Source organism: Acinonyx jubatus, chromosome C1 (assembly GCF_027475565.1).
Source record: "Acinonyx jubatus isolate Ajub_Pintada_27869175 chromosome C1, VMU_Ajub_asm_v1.0, whole genome shotgun sequence".
NCBI classification, from domain to species: Eukaryota; Metazoa; Chordata; class Mammalia; order Carnivora; family Felidae; genus Acinonyx; species Acinonyx jubatus.
In genome coordinates this window covers 57956822-57978749 of record NC_069381.1, presented here as the reverse complement: position 1 = coordinate 57978749, position 21928 = coordinate 57956822, and the positions used below count along the sequence as shown (strand labels likewise).

At 36.3% G+C, this 21928-nt stretch overlaps 1 protein-coding gene across 10 annotated transcripts in view; it reads left to right on the top strand.

Moving 5' to 3' along the window:
* Positions 1–21928, top strand: part of PTGER3 (prostaglandin E receptor 3) — a 171289-nt gene that overhangs the window by 35070 nt on the left and 114291 nt on the right. The window contains exon 3 of one of the 10 annotated variants that reach the window (XM_053214228.1): positions 7218–9312. The exons of 8 other annotated variants lie outside the window; for them this stretch is intronic. In XM_053214228.1, the coding sequence (XP_053070203.1) occupies positions 7218–7226 (9 nt within the window). In that variant the 3' untranslated portion in view covers positions 7227–9312. Of the gene's footprint in view, positions 1–2901; positions 3737–7217; positions 9313–21928 lie in introns of those variants that run through there. One more of the 10 variants, XM_053214229.1, reaches the window with a different exon arrangement.

Genomic DNA, 21928 nt, shown 5'->3' with positions numbered 1-21928 from the left:
GAAGGAAAAATTACATAAATGGTGTGTTTTTGTTATCTAGGCAACCATTTGTTCATCCAGAGAAAACCAGATAAGAAATGTAAGTCCCAAATGATTTCAGCCTTTGGATGGTAGTTGAGATTAGATTTCAGAGATGTTGTGCAAAGGCCCTAGATTTGGTTAGGAAGCAGGCATCTAAAGTCACTGTAGAAAAACCTTTGTTTCCAAATTTAAGTTTATTGACCTTTAAATTCATTCTCATATACTTAATTGATCTATATATATATCTGAGCAGGAAAAGAAAATGTGTGCATAAATTGTGACAATTCCTAACTTGACAATATTGGTTAAAAATAATAGAGGTCTAGGAAACCACATGGGAAGAAGTGACTGAGTGCAATGTAGAAATATATGTAAAATCGTCTATTGTAGATTTTACAAAGCAGTGCTGATTTTCTAAACGATGAGTTTATACAGTATGCTGTGTTGTAGAAGAAAATGATGGCATGCTATCCGGTAAGAACATTTTACTTTTCAGATAAAATTAGTGTGGTGGATATCTTAAAACTATTTAAATGGAGGAAACAAAATGTGTTAATATTTATGAAATTTACGTAATGCTGTATCTCAAGATATTCTAAGTAACTGTGCTTAATTGTGACAGATTTAAATGGCTATGAATCAAAAAGTGAACATATATTTCTAGTTAACACTTCTTTATTGCATAAAAGATCTCTTGACCACGTTATAGAATAGAATTAAGTAAGCTCATGTAAAAGTTAGCTGAAAGAGACCCCGGGGCCATGCTGATGTTGAGTAATGGACTGACTAGAAACTCTGACAAATCACTATTTTTAAAAGGTGGTCAATCTGTGGCAATATTCTAATAATAGATTTTCAAGTGAATTAGACCTTTTATTTATTGATACTTTTTATATTTTTGTTGTTTTTGATTCCTAATTTGTGATTAACTTTCAATCTCCCCATGTCAACAATCACTTAATAGTTCTTTGGTATTGGGATTAAACCAGAGACAGAAAGTAGAAACATTTTGATCTTTGAAATTGTAGGCATATATATTGCCTGTTTATTTTTTAATCCTTTAACCTTGAAAGCTTTTCTTGAGATAAACAGGATACCAGAAGATGAGTGACACAGAAAGACTACAGAGTAATTATTCATACGAACAGATAAAAGTTTAATGTGGAAAAACTAAAATTTCTACGATTTACCCATGTGAAACGTTTAGGTGATCAATCATGCCAAATATGCAGTGATGCTGTTTCTTGCTGGTTTTGTGCTTGCATATTTCTCAAAGTCTGCTAAAATTGAGGTTTAAATAAAAGTGCAGAATTGTTCAATGAATGAGATTATATCATTTTAAAAAATGAAGACTCTTTAATACTGTGGCTACGTCCAGAGGACTGTTTTCTGAGTTGCAATAAAATTCTCATAAGAGGTGGTACATAGCTGTGATGTTTCCTAACATAGGTTTTGATAGAGCCAATTTACAAACTTTGAGAATCAGCCTAAAGCTCACATGCACATTTGTTAAAAACTGTATCAGCTCAGTATTCTATTCTAACGAATAGGCAGTGATTACTGAAGCATGAAACAGAGAATTAGGGGAAATTGTAAAATTAAAACTCCATTATATTGGCATTTACATGAATACTAATTTCATGAGAAAGTTCATATTCAGCTGAATTACTCCTACCCAAAAAGTTTCAGTTTCAATGTTACAAGGAATTCGTATCTACAGTGATCAAGTAAAACCTTTCACATGTCCTCCCTGAATGTCTGTTTTGGATTGAGTCCACCTTGAATAAAACTGAAGAAAGTAAAAAGAATAGTGCAGGGTGGCCTTACTCTCAAAGTGAAAAAAGAGAAAACTGAGACTATGCCTATCTCTGAAAGACTTGAACAAGTCTAGAATCAAAGAATTTTTGTCTCACAAGGAGATCAACAATTCATTTTAAAGTCAGATGGAAAGATCTCTCACTCCACACTACTTAACACATCCTTTCTCACTGTCTCTGTTCTCTACTCTTTTAAGGAATGAAAGAAAACAGCATTTTTACTTTATATATTCTCTATTTTATAATTCCTTAAGCAAAGATTCTATTTAAAGGTTTATAATTCATACAATGTGAATTGTAAACCATTACATTATGATACCATAAGCTGAGTATATTTTGATTCTCTAGAAAAACAATTCAATCAGATACAAACCATATTCATTTATATGTCTCTCATTTTCTTCATTGAGAATGAAAATTATTTGATTTTAGAAGTTTTAAATCAATCAGTTGCATATTCTCAACAACCCAAATATTTACTGGATTATGTATTTTTTCATTAAGAATGAGACTGTCACCCTAAGCCTTGCCTCCAGTTTATTCATTTTCTCAGCAGAAGGAATGTAACAGATATTTACTGTTGGTAAAACTGGGATTGTTTTTAAGAGGACAGAGAACAGGTGTGTACTTTTAGTATGCTTCTGCCCTAATACATGAAATGGATCTGAGTCTCTTTTTTACTAAGTCTGTTTTGATGGAAAAATGTTATTATGGGAGTAAAGGTAGGAAGGAAAGAGATCATCATGAGGAACAAAATCAGATTTTTCAAGCTTTTTGAACATTTGGGAGATGATTCCACCTCTAAAGTTATTTTCGTAAGTGCAGCTCTTAAATTCCTTTGTCAGTTGCTTTAGAAACAAAGTATGTTGGCCTTTTAATTAGAGTGAATCAGATATTTAGACAAAAGGCAGCCAATCACCAAACTTTAATAGTTATTTAAAAATAGTTTCTTGATATGTTTTCAGTTTGTGTAGAAATAAAAGCTGCAATGTTAGGCAGAGAAAAATGCACATGACTTATACTCCAGTGTTCTTTTGACTACTGAAAAGGTACTTATGTGGAGTAGGGAAGGATGGAGGTGGGGTAGAGAATGTAAGGAAAGACATGGAGGAAACATACATTTCCAACTTGTTAAAATCCTTCATTCTTTTAGTCCATTCCTCAGAATCAAAGAAAGGAAGGGACTGCATTTATCTTCATACAGTTGAGTGTCAGTGAGACAAAGCAAAGATGACCAGTGTTCTTTTCTGTAAGAGCAGGTGTTCAGTTCACTTAAGTCATCACTGACAGCTAAATTCTCTTCCTTTCATGTGTGTGTGTGTATATATATATATATATATATATATATATATATATATATATATGAAATATATTTATACATATTTATTCATATAAATATATGAAATATTTTATTTTCTCCCTATTTTACCAAATGTTCGTGTACAGATAAAATTGAACATTTCTTTACACAAACAAATTAAAAATAGGCACTGATTATCTTCATCTGTTTACAATAAATGAGTGTAAGTACTACTTATGTGGTATATTTAAGTAAGAACTGAAATCATTGGCACTTTTAATCATAATGGGAAGCTCAGTATAGAAAGCATATGTTTCTCCATCTGTCCTACTCAGCATCCTATCCCTACACACTTGGTTAAGTGGGAACATATGCTTTTGTCATCTCTGTGTAAAGTTTTTTTGGAGATACCTAAGTATAGTTAAACATATCTTCCAGTATATTTTAAAGGCTGGTATTCAGTATCGTGGAGAGTAAAAGAGACTATGAAAACTACATCAAAGTTTTGATGGCATTCAAGTCATAGTCTGTGTATTTAATAAATGTATGTTTTTTATGTTGTGTTTGTCAATGAAAAATAAAGTTGAATGTTCTGAAATGTTCCTGTCTTTTTTTCCTGATGCCAACTCATGTCAGGAATATTTTATTTATAATTGTGCTAAGTGTTTTTCTGAAATCCTATTTGATGTGCTTTGTCAAATAAAAGCACAATGTAATATGCAACAGCATTATGCTAACTGGATGATTATACCATTTTGTTTTATATTCCATAATCATGTACAGTACAGAGTATCATTGATTTACTGTAGATCTGAGGTGCTCTTTTCCCACTTTCAACATGATATCCATTCATGTTATAATCCCAGATTTTTTGTCTTTAATACAAAAGCATATTTATAAATTGTTCTCAATTTAGTTCATCCCCTTTTTGTGTGTATTCTAGTGTAATCTACACATAGCCAACCAAAGAATTGTCTTTGTAGTCAGACCCTTTGATAGATTTGTACCTGGGTATTGGTGTCAGCTGATTATTGGTAGAGACAAATGTTGGGCTGCCCCTGTGCTATGTGCTAATTCAGGTCAATCACCTCATCCTTCTTGAGTGAAGGGAGATATTCTGTGGAATATAGGCTGTTAAGCCAAACTCATAAAAGTAGTGCATCAGATTTGCCTTCCTTCCTCTTAGGAAAGGTATTTAGGGAGAGCTCTGTCCATGATTTCTCCCAGGGGGTCCTAGGCTTCCAACCAGGTCTTATGGTCTCTATAGTCTTTACTCTGTTACCTTCTGTTAATCAAGAAATTAACCACCAGAAATTAAACCATCACAATGTAGAACCTCATGCCATAAAATGAGTCATTGCCCAGTCAGACATGGGGTCAGACATCCTTAGATATCCTTGGAGGTTGTTGTGTTCACCATAACAGTTTTGAATAAACCCAGTTTGGAGGTTGGGTACTCAGAATCCAAGCCAGTCCTCTGGGCTTATTCCTTCCTTCAACACATGTTTGTTGTTGTACCAGTTATGTGCCAATAATTCTGGTAGGTGTTAAGACACAAGGATTTTTTTCTGAAAAATCAGCTATCAATGAGTTTATAATATAGTAGAGAAATAGGAAATAATTTGATCAGAGCTGCTATTAGAGTAAGCATAAGAGGGAGGTGATGCTAAAATAGGAAATCATTTCCTGTAGGAGATGACATTTAACCTGTGTCTTGGAGAAAGGAGTTGATGTTAGTTGGGAAGGGGAGGGCATTTTGCCCCAAATTGCAATTTCCAAAGCATTCAAACTAACTAAATTCTAGTGGCCCTGTGAGTAGTATAGGTCTAAATAGAGCATAAGTCTATAACTTCCTCTCAGAATGGGCAAAAGTGGCATGAGCTTATGACAGGATTTCTCCACCTCAGCCTCTCAGCACATTAGACCAAATAATTATTTGTTTTGGAGGCTGTCCTGTGCATTGCAGGGTATTTAGCAGTATCCCTGCCCTCTACCCAGTAGATACTAGTAATACTTTTCTAGCTGTGACAATCAGAAATCAGACATTGCCAAATAAACTAATTGCTCCCAGATGAGAACCTCTGCTTTAGGGCAAGGGCCATGACCATTGAGACACATGGCTATGGATCTGAGGGTTTGCAGGACAAGGCCATCTGTGGGATCTTGGATCTGAAAGGCATCGTTTGGGCATTTCCCAAAGTGGCAGGCACTAGAATGCCAGTTTGTGTCTGACTGCACAAAAATGTGGTGCTACCACTACAACAATGCCTGGATCACCATGGGCCCTGATCCACTTCCATAATCGCATAAACCTATTCACAAATAAGGAGGTACAATTTCTTAGAAAGTATCATCTTTCTATTGATGCCTCCAATCCTTATTTTGCTCTTGATAAGAGGCCCTGGGGTTGTATGTCTCTCAAAGGGCTATCTAAAGAGAATGAGTCCATTTCTCCCAAGACCTTTGAAAGTCTGTGATAATTCCTCTTAAGTTCACACTTCCAGACACTTGCCTTGGTAAGAAAGAACTAATTGACCAAACTCTGTCTTTTATGGGATTTTTGCATATTTGGTCTGTGTACAGAGCCGTAGCAGCTTTATTTAATCTGAAAAATGATTTTTATCAAAAAGCAGTCCAACTCTGGGCAAATGTCTCTTTGTTGGCCTGTGTTTTTTCTGAGTTCATGCCAGTCTGTAGTACCCCAATCATAGAGCTATTACCACACATTTTGAAGACAAAGTTCAGGTCATACTCTCTATGACTAACACTTAACCCTTTGGTTTGTATGGAATGGGAGGTTGAAAATCTTAAAGTCCAAATCTGAGCAAAAAAAAAAAAAAACTAGAACAAGAGTACTCATTAGTCTACTGGAAATTTCTGAGGCCAAGTAAGGGAGATCTGTGGATAATCAGTGTTTATGTCTAATATTCTTACACAATATTGGAAAGAAGGCTTTGAATATAATATATAAGATTTTTTCCATTTTATTTTGAAAAGAACATTGGAGGAACATAATTCTGAAACCATTACCACCGATTGGAGCCTTTAAAAATAAGATTTAAGTAGAACATAGCTGATAGAACACTGGCTTTTAACCACTTTGGGATCAGAGGCCCCTCTGATAATAAGATGAAAGGAATGGATCCCCTCTTCACAAAAAGCACAGAGAATTTTTACATTGTGTCAGAGACTGTACAGCCCTCCTGAATTCTGTCTGTGGACATCTTGGAAATTTATGGACACAGGTTAGGAATTCTCACTGTGAGAGAGTCTTTATGATTCAAGGAACCTCATGACTTTCCATGTTTGGTTAGAAAGCTAAAATCTAAAACTGGAGCTAAGTCAATATAATTACTTCCCTGTGAATGCCAAAATTGCCTGACATCTCATTATATGCCCGTAATAGTGAAACAACGTAATCAGGGATAGAATTACTAAAAGAGGAGCTGCAATCATTTTAAAATATTGCCATCACATGGGTGAAAGAAAAGAACACAATCCTGACCAGAAGAGGGGCAGCATAGACTACTCACCAAAACCAGGTTGAAAGTAAAAGGGTTATTATTATTTTTTTAATTACGAGTAATTCATTCAGTGATGCATTTGCCTTACAACAAAGATCTTGCTTCTGTTTTCCTTTGTGCTGACCCAGCCAGAAAGATTTAAAATGAAGCTATTTAAAAGTCAATAAAAGGATTTACTCCACCTAAAAAGTACAATATGCTATACACAAATGAGCTAAATGGTTAGAATATACCTTTCTGTTATTTTCTATTATGTAACTTTATGTTATTACGTTACATGTGTGTGTGGATGCATACATATTTACACTTCTGCATGTACTACACCTTTGCCTTGCAACTTAGAACCAAAGCAGCAAGGATGACCTTAATGATTGCATCTTTTCAGTGAAAATGCAAGGCATACACTCACAGATCTTATTACAAATGTAAAATTAATGATGCTTTAAGCCAACACTTTAAGCTATTAGTAAATGCTCTACTGATGTTTATAGCTTGTATTTCTCTACAGGGAAAAGTCTGGAGCAACTAATGACATTTATCTTTGCATTTTTCTAGCCTTATTGAGGAAGATGGAAATGAGATCTTAAAACACTAAAGTATTCGTCTGTTGGAAGCCACTCTTTCATACCAAACCAGCCTCCATTCTGGATGTGTGTACATGAATTGGATAGCAGTATGAGATGTGTATAAAATTGCAAGTGGATTTTCATGAATCAGTGGTTTGGAATCTTCTCCTTTAGAAGATCCTTTGAAAGCCATTTTTAGAGGAAAAGCTATTTATATTTATTTTCAACAATCCTTGACTATTGAAACATTTTTTTTTTGCCTAGAATTTTCAAGAATTGTTGTGACAAAATCAATCTTTAGTTCAAAATTTTGGAGAAGTAATATTGATTCATTGACAAGCTCTGAAGAGGAATCACTGCCTTAAAGGTTGTGTAGCCCTAATTAGATATGCATGGCCTTATCCTTATCCCAGATTTTGTCTTCACCGTGGTAATTTTGAATATTGATGTTACTCTCCCTTCAGCAGGATTTTCATTGAAAACTGAAATAACTAATTTGCTAATTTTATTAATATTGACCACTGTGAAGATATTAGATATGTAATTTAAAATATTTTAAAGTATATTTTAAACAAAATCATTTCACCAAAATGCTCCGCAAAAAATTTTAAGTCATAATGGAAAAGAAAAATTTCCAACATTAAGAAAGGAGTCAGGACACTTAAGCCTAATTATCTGATTTGCTATTCACTTGTTATTTGCCCTTGACAATTCAGTAAACGTCTCTGAATTGAATTTTCTCATCAGCACAACATTAGTAGGATTAAATAAGATAAGGACACTTTTGAAAGCACTATACAAGTAGTTGGTGGTTAATATTACTTTATTATCCCCATTCATTGATGGAACATTGAAAATTAATTATGATATTCTCATCTCAAGCAACTTTAGTACCGTCTTGCTAATTTAGTATTGGGCATTCACCAGAACACACAAGTGGTATTAGAAGACTAGCTCTGGTCCCACATAGGGTGTGTGTGTTTGAGAAAAACATATGGCTTCTTTTAAGTTTAGTTGCCTCATCTGTATGATCAGAGTTGGTCTATCTATGTGGTATCTTCTAACTGAAAAACATGATTCTCCTTTTTCTATGGAATGTCGTGCAGCTAATTTTGTCAGCCAAACACACGCAAGTTTTTTTCTTCTGAATCTTGAAAAATAGCTCATAGGAAACCTCTAGGAGACATAGGTAGGAAGGCTCATACAATGTTTCTGTTCCCTCTTTCTCTAAAAAGAATTTTTAGGTTCCTGTTCTCCCTCTCCTTTAAGATTGTTCTCTTTTCTCAACCAAATCATGAGTTCCTTGAATACAGGGGCCAAGTCTTCCTTTTATTAAGGTTTTCTGCTTGCTTTCACCTTGCTCTTCATCCAAACTACCAAATCCTAGTTTGTGTTGTTAGGTATCTTATTTACTTCTTTATTTTTGGCTCATGAGATATCACAAAGATTAAGTCATGTAGATTTTCATACACTTGGGCTTATCAGTGTGTGTTTGTGTGTGTCTATGTATGTGATATCCCTTACATCTCAAATGTGTATTTCCTTTTTAAAAATTTTTGTTAAGTGTTTTGTTTTAATTCCAGGATAGTTAACATACAGTATTATCTTAGTTTCAGGTGTACAATATAATGATTCAACAATTCTACATATCATTCAGTGCTCATCATCATAAGTGTACTCTTAATCCCCATCACCTATTTCACCCATCCCCTCGCCTACCTCCCGTCTGATAACCGTCAGTTTATTCTCTATAGTTAAGAGTCTGTTTCTTGGTTTGTCTCTCTCTTTTTTCTCCTTTGTTGTTGTTTTAATTTGTTTTGTTTCTTAAATTTCACAGATGAGTGAAATCATATGATATTTGTCTTTCTCTGACCGACTTATTTCACTTAGCATAATACCCTCTAGCTCTATCCATGATGTTGTAAATGGCAAGATTTCATTCTTTTTTTTATGGCTAAATAATATTCCATTGTGTATATGTATACATATATATACATATATACATGGACACTTGGGCTGCTCCCATAATTAGGTTTTTGTAAATAATGTTGCAATAAACATAAAGATGTATATATCTGTTTGAAGTAGCGTTCTGTATTCTTTGGGTAAATACCTAGTAGTGGAATTACTGGATCATGGGGTAGTTCTATTTTTAATTTTTTGAGGAATGCTCATACTGTTTTCCACAATGGCTGCATTAGTTTGCATTCCTACTGACAGTGCACAAGGGTTCCTTTTCTCCACATCCTCCCTAACGCTTCTTGTGTTGTTGATTTTAGTCATTCTGACAGGTGTGAGGTGGTATCTCATTGTAACCTATCTGATAGTCTTTACCCCCTTTAGAATCCTGGGTTTCTCTGCCATTGATCCTTTTGCCTCTTTTTTTTTTTTTTTTTAAGATATCCTGTTTTCTAGATCCTACATCTGGAATTATTTCTGGAGTTATTCACTCATTTTGAACACACCTTTTTAAAAACGGGCTTCTGATAGATTCTTCTAGGAATCAAGTTAGGAAAGGAAAGAGAATGATTTTAAGTAAACATGAATACTAACAATAATGGTGATAATAACAATAGTGGCAGATGTCATTTTATGAGCTACTATACTTTGCATATGATATCAGATGCCAATACCACACGGTAGGTGTTCTTATCACCACTCAGCAGATGAAAAGACTGGGCTCAGGAAGGGTGAATCACTCCACCAAGTCCACAGAGTTAGTGAGAAGTGAAGCTGGGGTTCTTACCTGCTTTCAGGTTAGAATACATTTGGCAAACATATTCTGAGCAAAGAATTACTACTGTGATTATTTTCCAAAGCTTCAAGTTTACCTTTGAGGGCTCCGCTAAGGCCCCGTGAGAGAAAGATTTTGACTGTCATGATGCCTGGGCATTTTCAAACAGCCACAAACAATTTGGGGCAGCAGTGGACAGGCAGCTTTTCCAACAGGACCGATTAGAATCAGCTCACAAGATTCTTAGCAAACATTTGAAAGTCTATATGCCCCACCTGGGCGTTCACACACTACTGTAAATATTCTGATCCTTCCTTGTTGAATACAGAATTGCTTCTGCAGAGGAGTGGGTGTCAGCAGCCCAGCCATACATGGTTGCACAGAAAGGCCGCATTGCCACTTCCTGTCCAGATCTAGGGGTTTGCAGGATGCTGAGTTTATCACGATTCAGGTTACTAACTGTACATCTCTTTTCAGCCCCTTTGTTTTGTGTTGTTGGTGCGGTTGTTGCTTTTCCTTTCACACTTCCTCTCCTGCTTAACTCAGGAGCAGGTTTACTAAGAACTGAAAAGCAGTTAAGTACTTTTGCTTTCTAATTACAGAGGGACTCCTGGGAGAAAATGTAAAATTCAAGATGGAAGAGAGGGAGAACAGGCCTTTGACAGCAGGAAAACCCTTCTGTCTATTGTCTCCCCTGCTTAATTTTGAAATTTGCTCAAACTTCTTGCAAAATACAGTTCAGTTCTAGAATGGAGAATATTTTATCTTTAAGAGACAGAAAAACTGTTCCCTGTTTTTGAGTCTTTCTTTCCTTGTTGCTAGCAGGTAGAATCGGTTATGTATATCTGACATTTTATTCATTCACTAGTATTCTCTTTTCAACTAGCTGCTCTGTTTTCCACAGAACTTATCAGACTGATAAGAACAGTGAGGAACATATTGTTCAAGGGAATAACATCTTGGCATCTCCAAAACTTGAATTCTGTTATCAGGAAATGGATTCAAATGACAAGCCACCAATAGCTGTATAACATGAAAAATCGATACATCTTAGAGTTTAGCTTTGGTCTAATTTTGCATATTATCTCTACTATTTCAATATAATTACAGGAGTCAACAATTCTCAGGTATATCAGGGATCAATTAATATTTATTCAGAATGGGCTCAACCCAATTACATGTAAATCTTTACTTAATTTTTTTTTTTTACTAATCAGCAGTTAATTAAGCCAAATCAAATGAGTCAATGCTTAGGGCAAATGTTTGAAAGGCAAATTTCCATTTGTCTGCTGGCTTCTATGTAATTTGTATGAGAAATGGAGTCTGAAGATTTTCATAATGGTTTGTTAATAATAATAATAAAATTTAAAAAAATAATGTAGTAATTTATGGACCTAATTTTATGGGAGTAAGTTTTAATATGAGAACATGTTCAGAAAAAAATTAAAATAACAATGAATGATTATACATGTTACTTGACGTTCCTTAATGGGAAACACCATTCTCCATTCACTGGATGAAGAATGGTCCTCTCAAACTTAGGGGCTCTTTTTCAACTGCCCAACACAACCATTTGGAAGGGAGGGAGGGATATTCTTGGAGAAAGGAAAGAAGCAACTGAGATGCCAGGTAGATAAGCAGTATCTTTTTTTGGGGAAAAGTGTCATGGTCAGGTTATCATTAAGGATGTGAAAATATGTGTTTTGGAGTCAGACCTGGGATCAAACTTTGGCTTAAAAGCTGTGGACCTTGAAAATAATTCCTTCAACTCTTTAAGATTTTTGTATATGAAGAATTGGGATTTTTGCACTTACTTTATAGGGTAGCCATGAGGATTAAATATGTAAATATTCTAGAAGAGTTATGGGTACAATAAATATGTAGGAGGTATTGTTATTAGTGTTGTATTAGTAGTGATACCAGTAGCCACAGTAGCAATATTGATTGCTTCAGGAGTCCATAACCATATTGGTAAAGTGGCAAGAGACATCCTGATCTCTGTATTCATTTATCTATTTCACTTAGCATAATGTTTGCAAGGTTCATCCATGTTGTCGCAAGTGGCAAGATTTCCTGCTTTTAGGTATGAATAAACTCTTCCATTATATATATGGAAACAACACTTAAATGGTTTGTAAATAATGCTGCCATGAACATGGGCATGCAAATCCTATCACTTTGTGATATTGACTTTGTTTCCTTCAGATATAAACCCAGAAATGGAATTGCTGGATTACATGGGAGTTCTGTTTATTTATTTTTTTTTTGAGGAACCCAGAAGAGGTATTTTGAAAAGTCCCTATAACAACTTTGTCAAGTGAAATCCGGGAAAAATAAATAATAAGGCACATAAGCAAATAGGTGAATTTCAGTATGGCAGTTCTTGTCTGAAAAGCAATAAATAGGATCTGGTCAAATTAGTCAATGCTTTCTACCACTATCTAATAGAGACTAGTATAACACATTCCTGCTCCCTCAATTTCCTGATCTATAAAGGACTATGGGGATAATAATTTCTAGTTTATAGGGTAGCTGTAAATCTTAGAAGAGGTAACATATGCAAACCACTTGGTATTGTTGACCTTAAAAATGAAACGGTCAGCTATTTACCAGCAAAAAATGGGTTTATTTGGGAATAGCAGAGATTTGCAATTCAGGGCAAGCAAGGGATGGCAAAACCATAGGCTAGTCTAACAAAGGAGAGGAATGTTATTTTATGGAAAAGGAGGAAAAGTTGGGAGGGGTTTCTTTGAAGAAAAGTCCATTAGAGAAAGGCAAGAGTTCAGGGTGGTGATGGTTCTTCATTCTCTGAATTGCTGGGGTAGTCAGATTTTTGTAGGAGACGCAAAGTACGTCTCTTCCTGTTGGGACCTGTGACTATTGATTCTTTCCTGTTGGCCTCTCTTCAGTTGGGGTCCCTAATGGACAATTCTTGACCTTGAGTGGTATGGCCTGAGAGTTCTCCCTTCTGGCCTCCCTACTCCATTTTAGTGAGGCTTCCCCTTATTAATTTTCACAGTATGCATGCCATGTTCCATCATCATTATCACCATATTATTTAATGTACAAAATTCTCAGAGATTTACCATGGTTCAAACAGAACAGTAATTTACTTCTGGGTGCCTTAATGTCCTTTGTTTTTCTCTAGCTATAAAATCAGCAGAAAACAGAACTACTAGAGACTTTTTGGAAATCTGATACATTGAGGAACACACAGAATTAAAAAAGACATTAAATCAATTTAAATTAGGATGCAAGTGTTCTTTTTCCTCTTAGTACTTGGATTGAGAACAATGACAACTTGGTTGTTAGTACCATGACTGCTCTGGTGATGACTATATCTCCAAGAAAGATATGAGAATCAGACTATTTGTGTTGGATTTTGATAGATTTGATCACTGATTAAATGAATAATTTCTGCATTTATTTAGTCACTGATGCATCTTTAATGAATCCCTACGATGTAGGTCTAGGTCCGGAGGAGACTGAGGTTTATCATGCACAGATTCCAGATTTAAGATTCTCTGATTCTTCAAAGTGAAGTACCAATTCATATCCATTACATTTAGCACTTTAATGTTTTTCCCAAAATGTAAATGGCTTTACTTTTTCTTTTCATTCTAATTAGAATATGTATTCATGTGTAAAATTCAAGCAATGAAGAACACAAAAACCAAAGAAAAATTCCTTATATTCTACCACTCAAAGTTAAACACTATAAATGTTTTGATTATTATTCTTTCAAATATTTGTCTTGGCAAGTTTCTCCTCATCTCTGGCTTCATCCAAGGATAATGGTACGATTCTCTCAAATGCTTCAAGGAGTACCACATGAAATTTGATGGTATGTCCTATAGGCTGGAACTAAGGTTTATGGGGAGAAGCTACAGAGAGAAAAATTTTGACCCCATGTAAAAAGAAGCAAAATCGGTGGTGCCTAAGGTAGAAAGGCCTATCTTAGAAAGTAATGAGTTTTCTGTGACTGCAAATGCTCAGGCAAATACTTAGAAACCACAAGGGAGTTTGCTGTAAAAGCAGGAACTGCAAATATCTTTGGAAGACTTCTTCCAACCCATGATTCTATGGTTTTATACATAAAACCAGTTGTAAAAATGGCCACAGTATTTGAAATGGTGTGTAAAGATGGCTGAATTTAAATGTTGAACTTAGTTCCCTGCTTTAAAACCCTTTATATGTGGTTTATATTCTGCCTCATGTGACACTAACTGAATTGTTGTTGGATCTAATCTCAAAACTAACCTTCAAGGTCTCTATGTTCATCTTACCAGTTTACAACTTTTTTGGAAAACTCTTCTCAAAAAAACAGCAGAAATGTTATCAAAAAGAGCTACAGCAATTATTTTCCAGCAATTAAATCAGAATAGCTGGTGGCCATTAATATCAATGACTTTATTAGCTGGGGTATCTGATTGCCATCATTGAATATAAAAGGCCACCAAGAATGTGAATTTGGTCAAACTCAGATCACTTTTAACTATGCATAAAGCATATCTTATAGGAGAATAAACCAAATATGAATAATATTTATCAAATTTTTATACATTACCCACCCTATTTTTTAAATTTTATGAACAAGAGAAATGTACTTTAAAATATAGAAACAAATGATTCAGTAAATGTTTAAGGAAGCTTTTAAAATTTCAAATAACTGTAAGGAACCAATACCATTACATAAATAGTGAGGGGCTTTTTTTTGTTTTGTTTTTGTTTTTGTTTTGTTTTTTTAATCAATAGTGCAATTACTCTTGAAGAAAGACATTTTTTTTCATTTCACTGGGTGGGGCAAAATAGGTCATGTTTTCCAGTTAAAGTAAGCCTAAAGAAAACATACGACTTATTTATACAACATAATCCTTAACAGGGTTAGATATAGTTACATCTCTTCTAAGACACAGAATCAGATACTAACATCCTTGTTGGAAGTGTTGAAATTGTTGGTATCATTCATTGCTCTCTGAAGAGCAACATTATTACCTGAGAGGTTTTAACATCATCAGTGGGAAGGCCACGTGGGGTAGCCTTGTGAAGAGTCTGGGGATTTAAAGACATAGATTTGCAACCTGGTTCTTGACTTACTAGCTGTATGAGTGGGAAGTTTTTAAATCTTTTTCTGCCTCTGTTTACTGATTTATAAATTGATGCTAATGATACCTATTTCACCAGTAAGTGAAAGGAAATAATACATGTACAAATCACAGTAGAAACTTCATCATTTATAGCCAGTATTAACATTAAATAACTCTACTTCCTTTTGCAAAAATACATTTATACCACGTTCAGGAGTAACATTAGTTGTAAACGTGATAAATTAATATCTGAACAATCAACACTTATAGAATTCTTTTATAATTTACTGTTCAAGTAGGGAGGGAAGAACTGTTATTATCCAAATTTTGTAGATAAAAAGCTAAGGCTAAGATTAGGTGGATACAAACTTGCAGTTGTCAAATAAGAAAGTTGTGTGGATGTCACGGACAGCATGGTGACTACAGTTAATAATACTGTATTGCCTCTTTGAAATTTGCTAAGACAGTAGATCTCAAAAATTCTCATCTCAAGAAAAAAAAACTTGTAACTGTACATGGATGGTGGATGTTAACTGGATTTACTGTGGTGATCATTTCACAATATGTATATATCAAATCATTATGTTGTACACCCGAAACTAATATAATAGTATGTGCTAATTATATCTCAAAAAGAAAAAGAAGACTAGGTATAACATTTGGACTTTGGTGTTAAACTTTAGCTCTACGGTTGGCCTAGAAATGAGTTTCTTCTCTTTCTAAGCCTCAGTTCTCTCCTTTGGAGAGTGGAGATAGTAATGGTGTCCCCAGAAATGCCTGGTGTTTTCCCAGGGCCCATCGTGCAAACCCTGAATGCTTCACATATTCAAAACTGTACCATTCCAGTGTTATCTGACAATACGATACCAGCCTTTGGGAAATTCTTTCCCCAAACACCTTATGCATATTCACAATTCTGTTCCTACTGTTTTCTTTGCTTGAATGTTCTTCTTAATTGAGAAAGTCCTACTCTCTCATTAAGGTGCATTGTAATTATACGTATTTAAGAATTCTTAACTGATGCCTGATTCAGAATTAACAACTACCCCCTTTGTGCATCCATGATAATTTATTTATGCCTCTGTGATTACCTCTCATTTTTTGAGCTATATGATAGTCAGCTGCACTTGTTTCTGGCTCCCCACTAGATTCCTTGAATGAGACCACATCTTTTTAATCTTAGTGTCCCATACCCTCCCATTTCCTCTCCTTCCCCCAGCCTCCAAGACAGTGAAGACTGTAATATAGACATATAGTAGACATACAAACATGGTTTAAATTTATTTTAATGACTGCAGTACAAATGAGATGAATAAAAAATGTGAGGATATCCAAGAAGGGGTTTTAGTTGAAAAAGAAATTAAGCCTTACAGAGCTTACCACAATGCTAGATATACAGTACATGTTTCAGCAAATAGTTGTTAACTACAATTAGGGACTGAAATTAGAGATGATGGTATCCAAATTTTTGTGCATACATGTCACTCAGAATGCCTCTAATCCCTTCCCAGTGAAGGTTCCTTGGTGCCATCATTGGAAAAAGTATTAAATTGGATGGAATATTAAATTAGTAATTGAAAAGTAGTATATTAGTCTCATTGAGGGCAACACTTCTTACAGTCATGTTAAGTTTATAAGGTAATGTGAAGGGAAAACCTTGTCTGTGTTGATTCATATGTCTACGGAATGGCCTTAGGTAGAGGATGGGCAGTCCCAGAGGTGACCTTCCAGGCTGGCAGGGAGGAGAGCAGCTGTGGTTAGCAGGATGGTGTGAGGAGCAGAACAGCCTTTGGCCACAAGGTCTGAATAGTGTGAACTTGGGATCTAGCATGCTTTCTCCAGGGCCCCTTCAGCAACCCTGCTGTGGAGTCAGAGGCTGATAGAGTAGAAAAAATACTTCCCTTCCCAAAGCTGAGAGCATTCAAGAGAAGCAAATTCTGACACCTCCTTTTGACATGTAAGGAAGCTGAACAGAGAACTATCAGCCAGCACAGCTCCAGTGCTTTGATAGGTTAATATTTGGTATCACTTTTCTGCTTCCTGTCAGGTGCTCTTATCACTGGACCACAGTTTCCCCATTAGCTGTAGTTATCGTTCACTCAATCTTCCACTCACTCACTCAACCCATTTGTGTTTGGCTGCTCTGTCTGCCTGTTACTATGCTGAGCCACACAGGGATACAAAGTGCCCTCCAGGAGCAAAGCATGCAATGTAACACATTTCAAAGACTGAAAAACTCAACAGCACACCTGAGCGGGCCTCCCCAAGTCACTCTGACTCTCCTCTGAGCCCTTCAGAGCCTACAGATCTTACTTTCACAAATGGCCCTGAGCATCACCCCAGGTTTAATGCACTGCAGAAGGAGGGGAATCTAATGTGTCGGATATTTTAGACTAAGTTACAAAATGTAGATTTCTGCCTACATCAGTTCACTTTTTGGCATATAGTGAATTTCTAAGAAAGTGAGCAGAGCAATAGGATCCTCTAGCTCAGGTACCCAGAGTCCCCTGTCACAGAAGAATGTTCACCAGTGTCCCATGTGCAGGCAGGTGCATTACAGAGGAGGACAAAGACTAGAGGATCTTTCTTGGTCTCTCTAGACCCTTAAGAAGGACATCATCTCTTATCCCTTGTACTTTGGAGGGGAATACATATCAAAGGTGGGACAATAATGTGGAAAAGTAAATGAATTAAAAATGAATGTGTTCCACTGTGCAGAAAAGAGAGGATGAGGTTTTTAAGAGATTATCTGGAGGTGGGAAGGAAGTAAGCATGTCTAACTCTACTACCTGCATTCAGTGTTAGAAGAGGGAAGAATTTAACATTGAGTAACCTCAAATAAAACTGACTTTTATTTAAGTCAGAGGGAAAATAAGGTCCATGGAATTTATTTTTCAAGTATATAATGGAGTCTCAAAAGAGTATAATTCAAGTCTCAAAGAGTTCTGCCCAGGATAAAGTAGTTATATACATTGTGAGTCTTAGACATTTTTTGCTATTATATTCAATTCAGCCTCAATGATCATTCATCAGATGCTTCCGAGATGCCAGTCACTGTGCTAAGTGCTTAGAACCTGTACTTCTCATGTCTGCTTGTCTGAGGGAGAGTCACAGCATAGGGTGAGGATTTTAAATAGTATTTCCATATTTGCTTGAGCCCTAAAAGAAATCAAGTGCAAGGATGACTTGTTTCCTTGATCTTTTTGTCTGACTCTAAGCTTAGCTGTTTCCACTTGAGAGCATAGAAGAGAGGAGAGCATATTTTGATATTTTATCCCTGGGTATCTCTAAACAACTGATTATGTAGAATCCTACTGCTGGAAGAGGCTGTAGGGACCATTGAGTCAAGAGGATTTCTATTGGGTTCAATAGAGCCTTATCTGCAGGAGCTGCTGCTGCTGCTGCTGCTGTGTGTGTGTGTGTGTGTGTGTGTGTGTGTGTGTGTGTGTGTGTGTAGTGGAATTAGGGACAAGGATAATGGGTTGGATTTTGAACAGTTCAAGGCCAGCTATTATTATAGCCTCAGCTCAAGATCTCTCTTTTATCTGTCCTGTATATCAGGCTTCTAACTGGAATTTCATTGAAAGTAATGGTTCTGCTTTTAAAAGAAAAACACTGTTTCTTCAACACCCTACTCTTCACACTTCTGACATAAAACATGTGGGGTTTTTCCCACACCCACCAATCCTTCAACAACAGCTGGATGCCCTACAATTCAATTAGATGCTGACTATTCAGAGTTAATGCAGACCCCCCCAGGTTACGGACTCAGTTACTGCCCCCACCCCACTTCAGATGCCAATCACAAGTGCATGCTTCCCAGACTTCTGACAAACAGACATATATCAGAGGTTCCCAGGACCTTCATCTTGGGTTCAGTAATTTGCATGAATGACTCACAAAACTCAGGAAAACAATTTACTTACTAGATACCAGTTTATTATAAAAGGATACAATTCAGGAACAGCCAGATGGAAGAGGTGTGTAGGACAAGGTGTGTGGAAGAGGTGCAGAGTGTCTGTGTCCTCTGTGGGTACACCTCCCTCCAAGTACCTCAATGTGTTCATTAGTCTGGAAGCCCTCTGATCCCCCTAGGTAAGGGTTTCATATGGAGGCTTCAGTACATAGGCATGATTGATTACATCATTGACCATTAGTGATTGACTCATCTCCAGTTCCTTTCTTCTCCCCAGAGGTCAGAGGGTGGGATTAAAAGTGCCAAGCCTCTAATCATATGGTTAGTTTCCCTGGCAACGAGACCCCCATCTTAAGGGTTTTTCAAAAGTCACCTCATTAACATAAACTCAGATGAGGTTGAAAGGGGCTTCTTATGAATAACAAAAGATGCTCCTTTCACCTCTATCCTTCTGGAGCTTTTTCAGGAACCGAGGACAAAAATGAAATATCATAATGACACATTTATCATTCAGAACTATTTCAGTAGGTAGGGATGAAGACTAAAATATACGTATTTTTTATTATATCACAATATCACTGTATCCAAAAATTATAAGAACATAAACCACAAATTTAGTTCAGCTGATACTCAGAGTTGAAGTAACTTGTCCAAAGTCACACAAGTCCTTAGAGGGAGAGCCAAGACTAGCATTTGTGCCTTCTTCCCAAGCTAATTTCAACCATGGTGGTTTTTCAGACTGCCATCTAGATTGTTGAAAGCAGGGTTTCTGGAGCCATGCTACTTAGGTTCAAATCCTAGTTCAACTACTTACTAGCTGCATGACTGTAGGTAAAGCCCTCTCTGTACCTCAGTATCTTCATCTGTAAACTCAAGATATTAGTAGACCCTTTCCTCTAGGATTGTTATGAGCAGCAAATGAGCTAAAATATGTAAAGCACCTAGGAAGGTGCTTGACATTTAGTAAAAAATTGTGTGTGAGCTATTATTATTATTTTTTAAAGATTTAAAAAAATCTATAGGAACCCCCCTAAGATCTAAAATTCTAGAATTGGTATTCCTTTAAGTAAGGACTTTCTCATAGAAAGTAAATGCATTATGTGGGTAAAAAATAACACAGTAAAGCACTGCCAGTCTCTAATATCCCAAAAATAATTATTACCATTAGCTCTAGCCACTTAGTAGGGCCTTATAAGAATGGGACATAGAATAATAGTTCAGCTTTGGTGATGAATTGGGATAGGATTTCTTTATAGAAGCCAAGGAAAAACGTGAAAGCTGAAAGAGGGACAAATCTGAAAGGAAGGTACTGGTAGGATAAAACATGCCTGAAACAAAAGTGGCCCCATTCAAAATTCTCTTCGGTGCCCATGTCAGAGGCTGAGGCATGGAATGAATCTCCACTCCGTCCCTGGAAAGAACTGATACCAGGGTCTCCTCATACTCCTGTCCTATGCATTTCTTTCCTCCTTCTTACTCCACATACATACTGATTCTCTCGCCTTCTGGCTAAGATAATATGTTGAAAATGGCAGTGAAAAGGAAGAAAAATCAAGCAAGTGTATAAGGGAAGACTGAGACTGTAGAAGGGACAGGAGAGAGGATGTCCCGCCAGTCAGCCTTGCTGACAAGAGCTGCAGGTGAGTGGGGTTGTCAAGAAGGGTGCAGTGAGAAAAGAGTCTGGCATCCATCAAGACAGTTTCTCTTCTCCCACAGGTTTCCTTGTACCGTCAGCTCTACAATGTGAGGCCAGAGCCAAGCCTCACGTTCACGTCCTTGTAGAGCATCTCATTTTAGAATCATACTGGAGAAGCCAGTTCTAATGGTGCATGTGTGTGCATGTAAGTGAAAGAGAGAGACAGAGAAAGACAGAGAGAGAGAGAGACAAGAGAGAGAGAGAGAGAGAATTGAGTGAGAATGACAGAGAGAGAGGGAGAAAGAGAACTTTCACTACTAACCACATGGCAGCTCCTGGTCACTTAGATATGAGTCAGAATGTTGCCTATGAAATGAATCCCAACCCAGAAGGCAATCCTTATCTATCTATCTATCTATCTATCTATCTATCTATATTTATTTATTTTTTAAGTGAACTCTACCCCCCAACATGGGACTTGAGCTCATGACCCCGAGATCAAGAGTTGCATTCTCTACCAGTTGAGTCAGCCAGGTGCCCCAGAAAGCCATTCTTTTTTTCATTACTTTGAGAGAGGCTGAGAGAGTACCAGCAGGGTGTGGGGGGTGGGGGTACAGGAAGAGGGAAAGAGAGAATCCAGCATAGAGCCCAACATGGGGCTTGATCCCATGATCAAGTGAGATCATGTGAGATCATGACCTGAGCTGAAATCAAGACTCAAATCCTTAACCGACTGAGCCATCCAAGTGCCCCTAGAAAGCCATCTTAACAATGAAATTCAAATAACCTACTTTCTTTTGAGCAAGAAGTTCAATCTCACCTTTGCTATCTGTAAAATGTAATTATAGCCTTTGTTGTTCTGTTCCAGGTAGACACTTCTCAGCTAATCTAGTGTTTTTATTGCTATGAACCTACCTGTTATAAAGAAGACTGTGATATGGTACACTGCCTTAGTGAAATAATTTGGTTCCATTACTGATGATATGTCTTTGATAATTTAGAATATGCAACAGTATTGTGTAGGTCCAGAGTCATTTTTATGACCACTGATAATTGTTCAATTCTGTGAAAATAAATTCTGCTGGATCCTTAATTCCAGGTTAAAGGAATTTGCTACACACAGCATTTATAGTTCAGTCAGTGAGTAACATATTCCAACTGTATAATCTAACATAGTTAATAAGTTTATTTTTATTTTCAGGGTCTGTCCACATGTTTCTCATATGCTGGTTACAAAAGAAGCAGCTGTAATTTAGCCAAATACCCATTTCCAATGGTATTCTTTTAGCCTAAATACTTGAATACATGTAGCTCATAAAAACTCAGA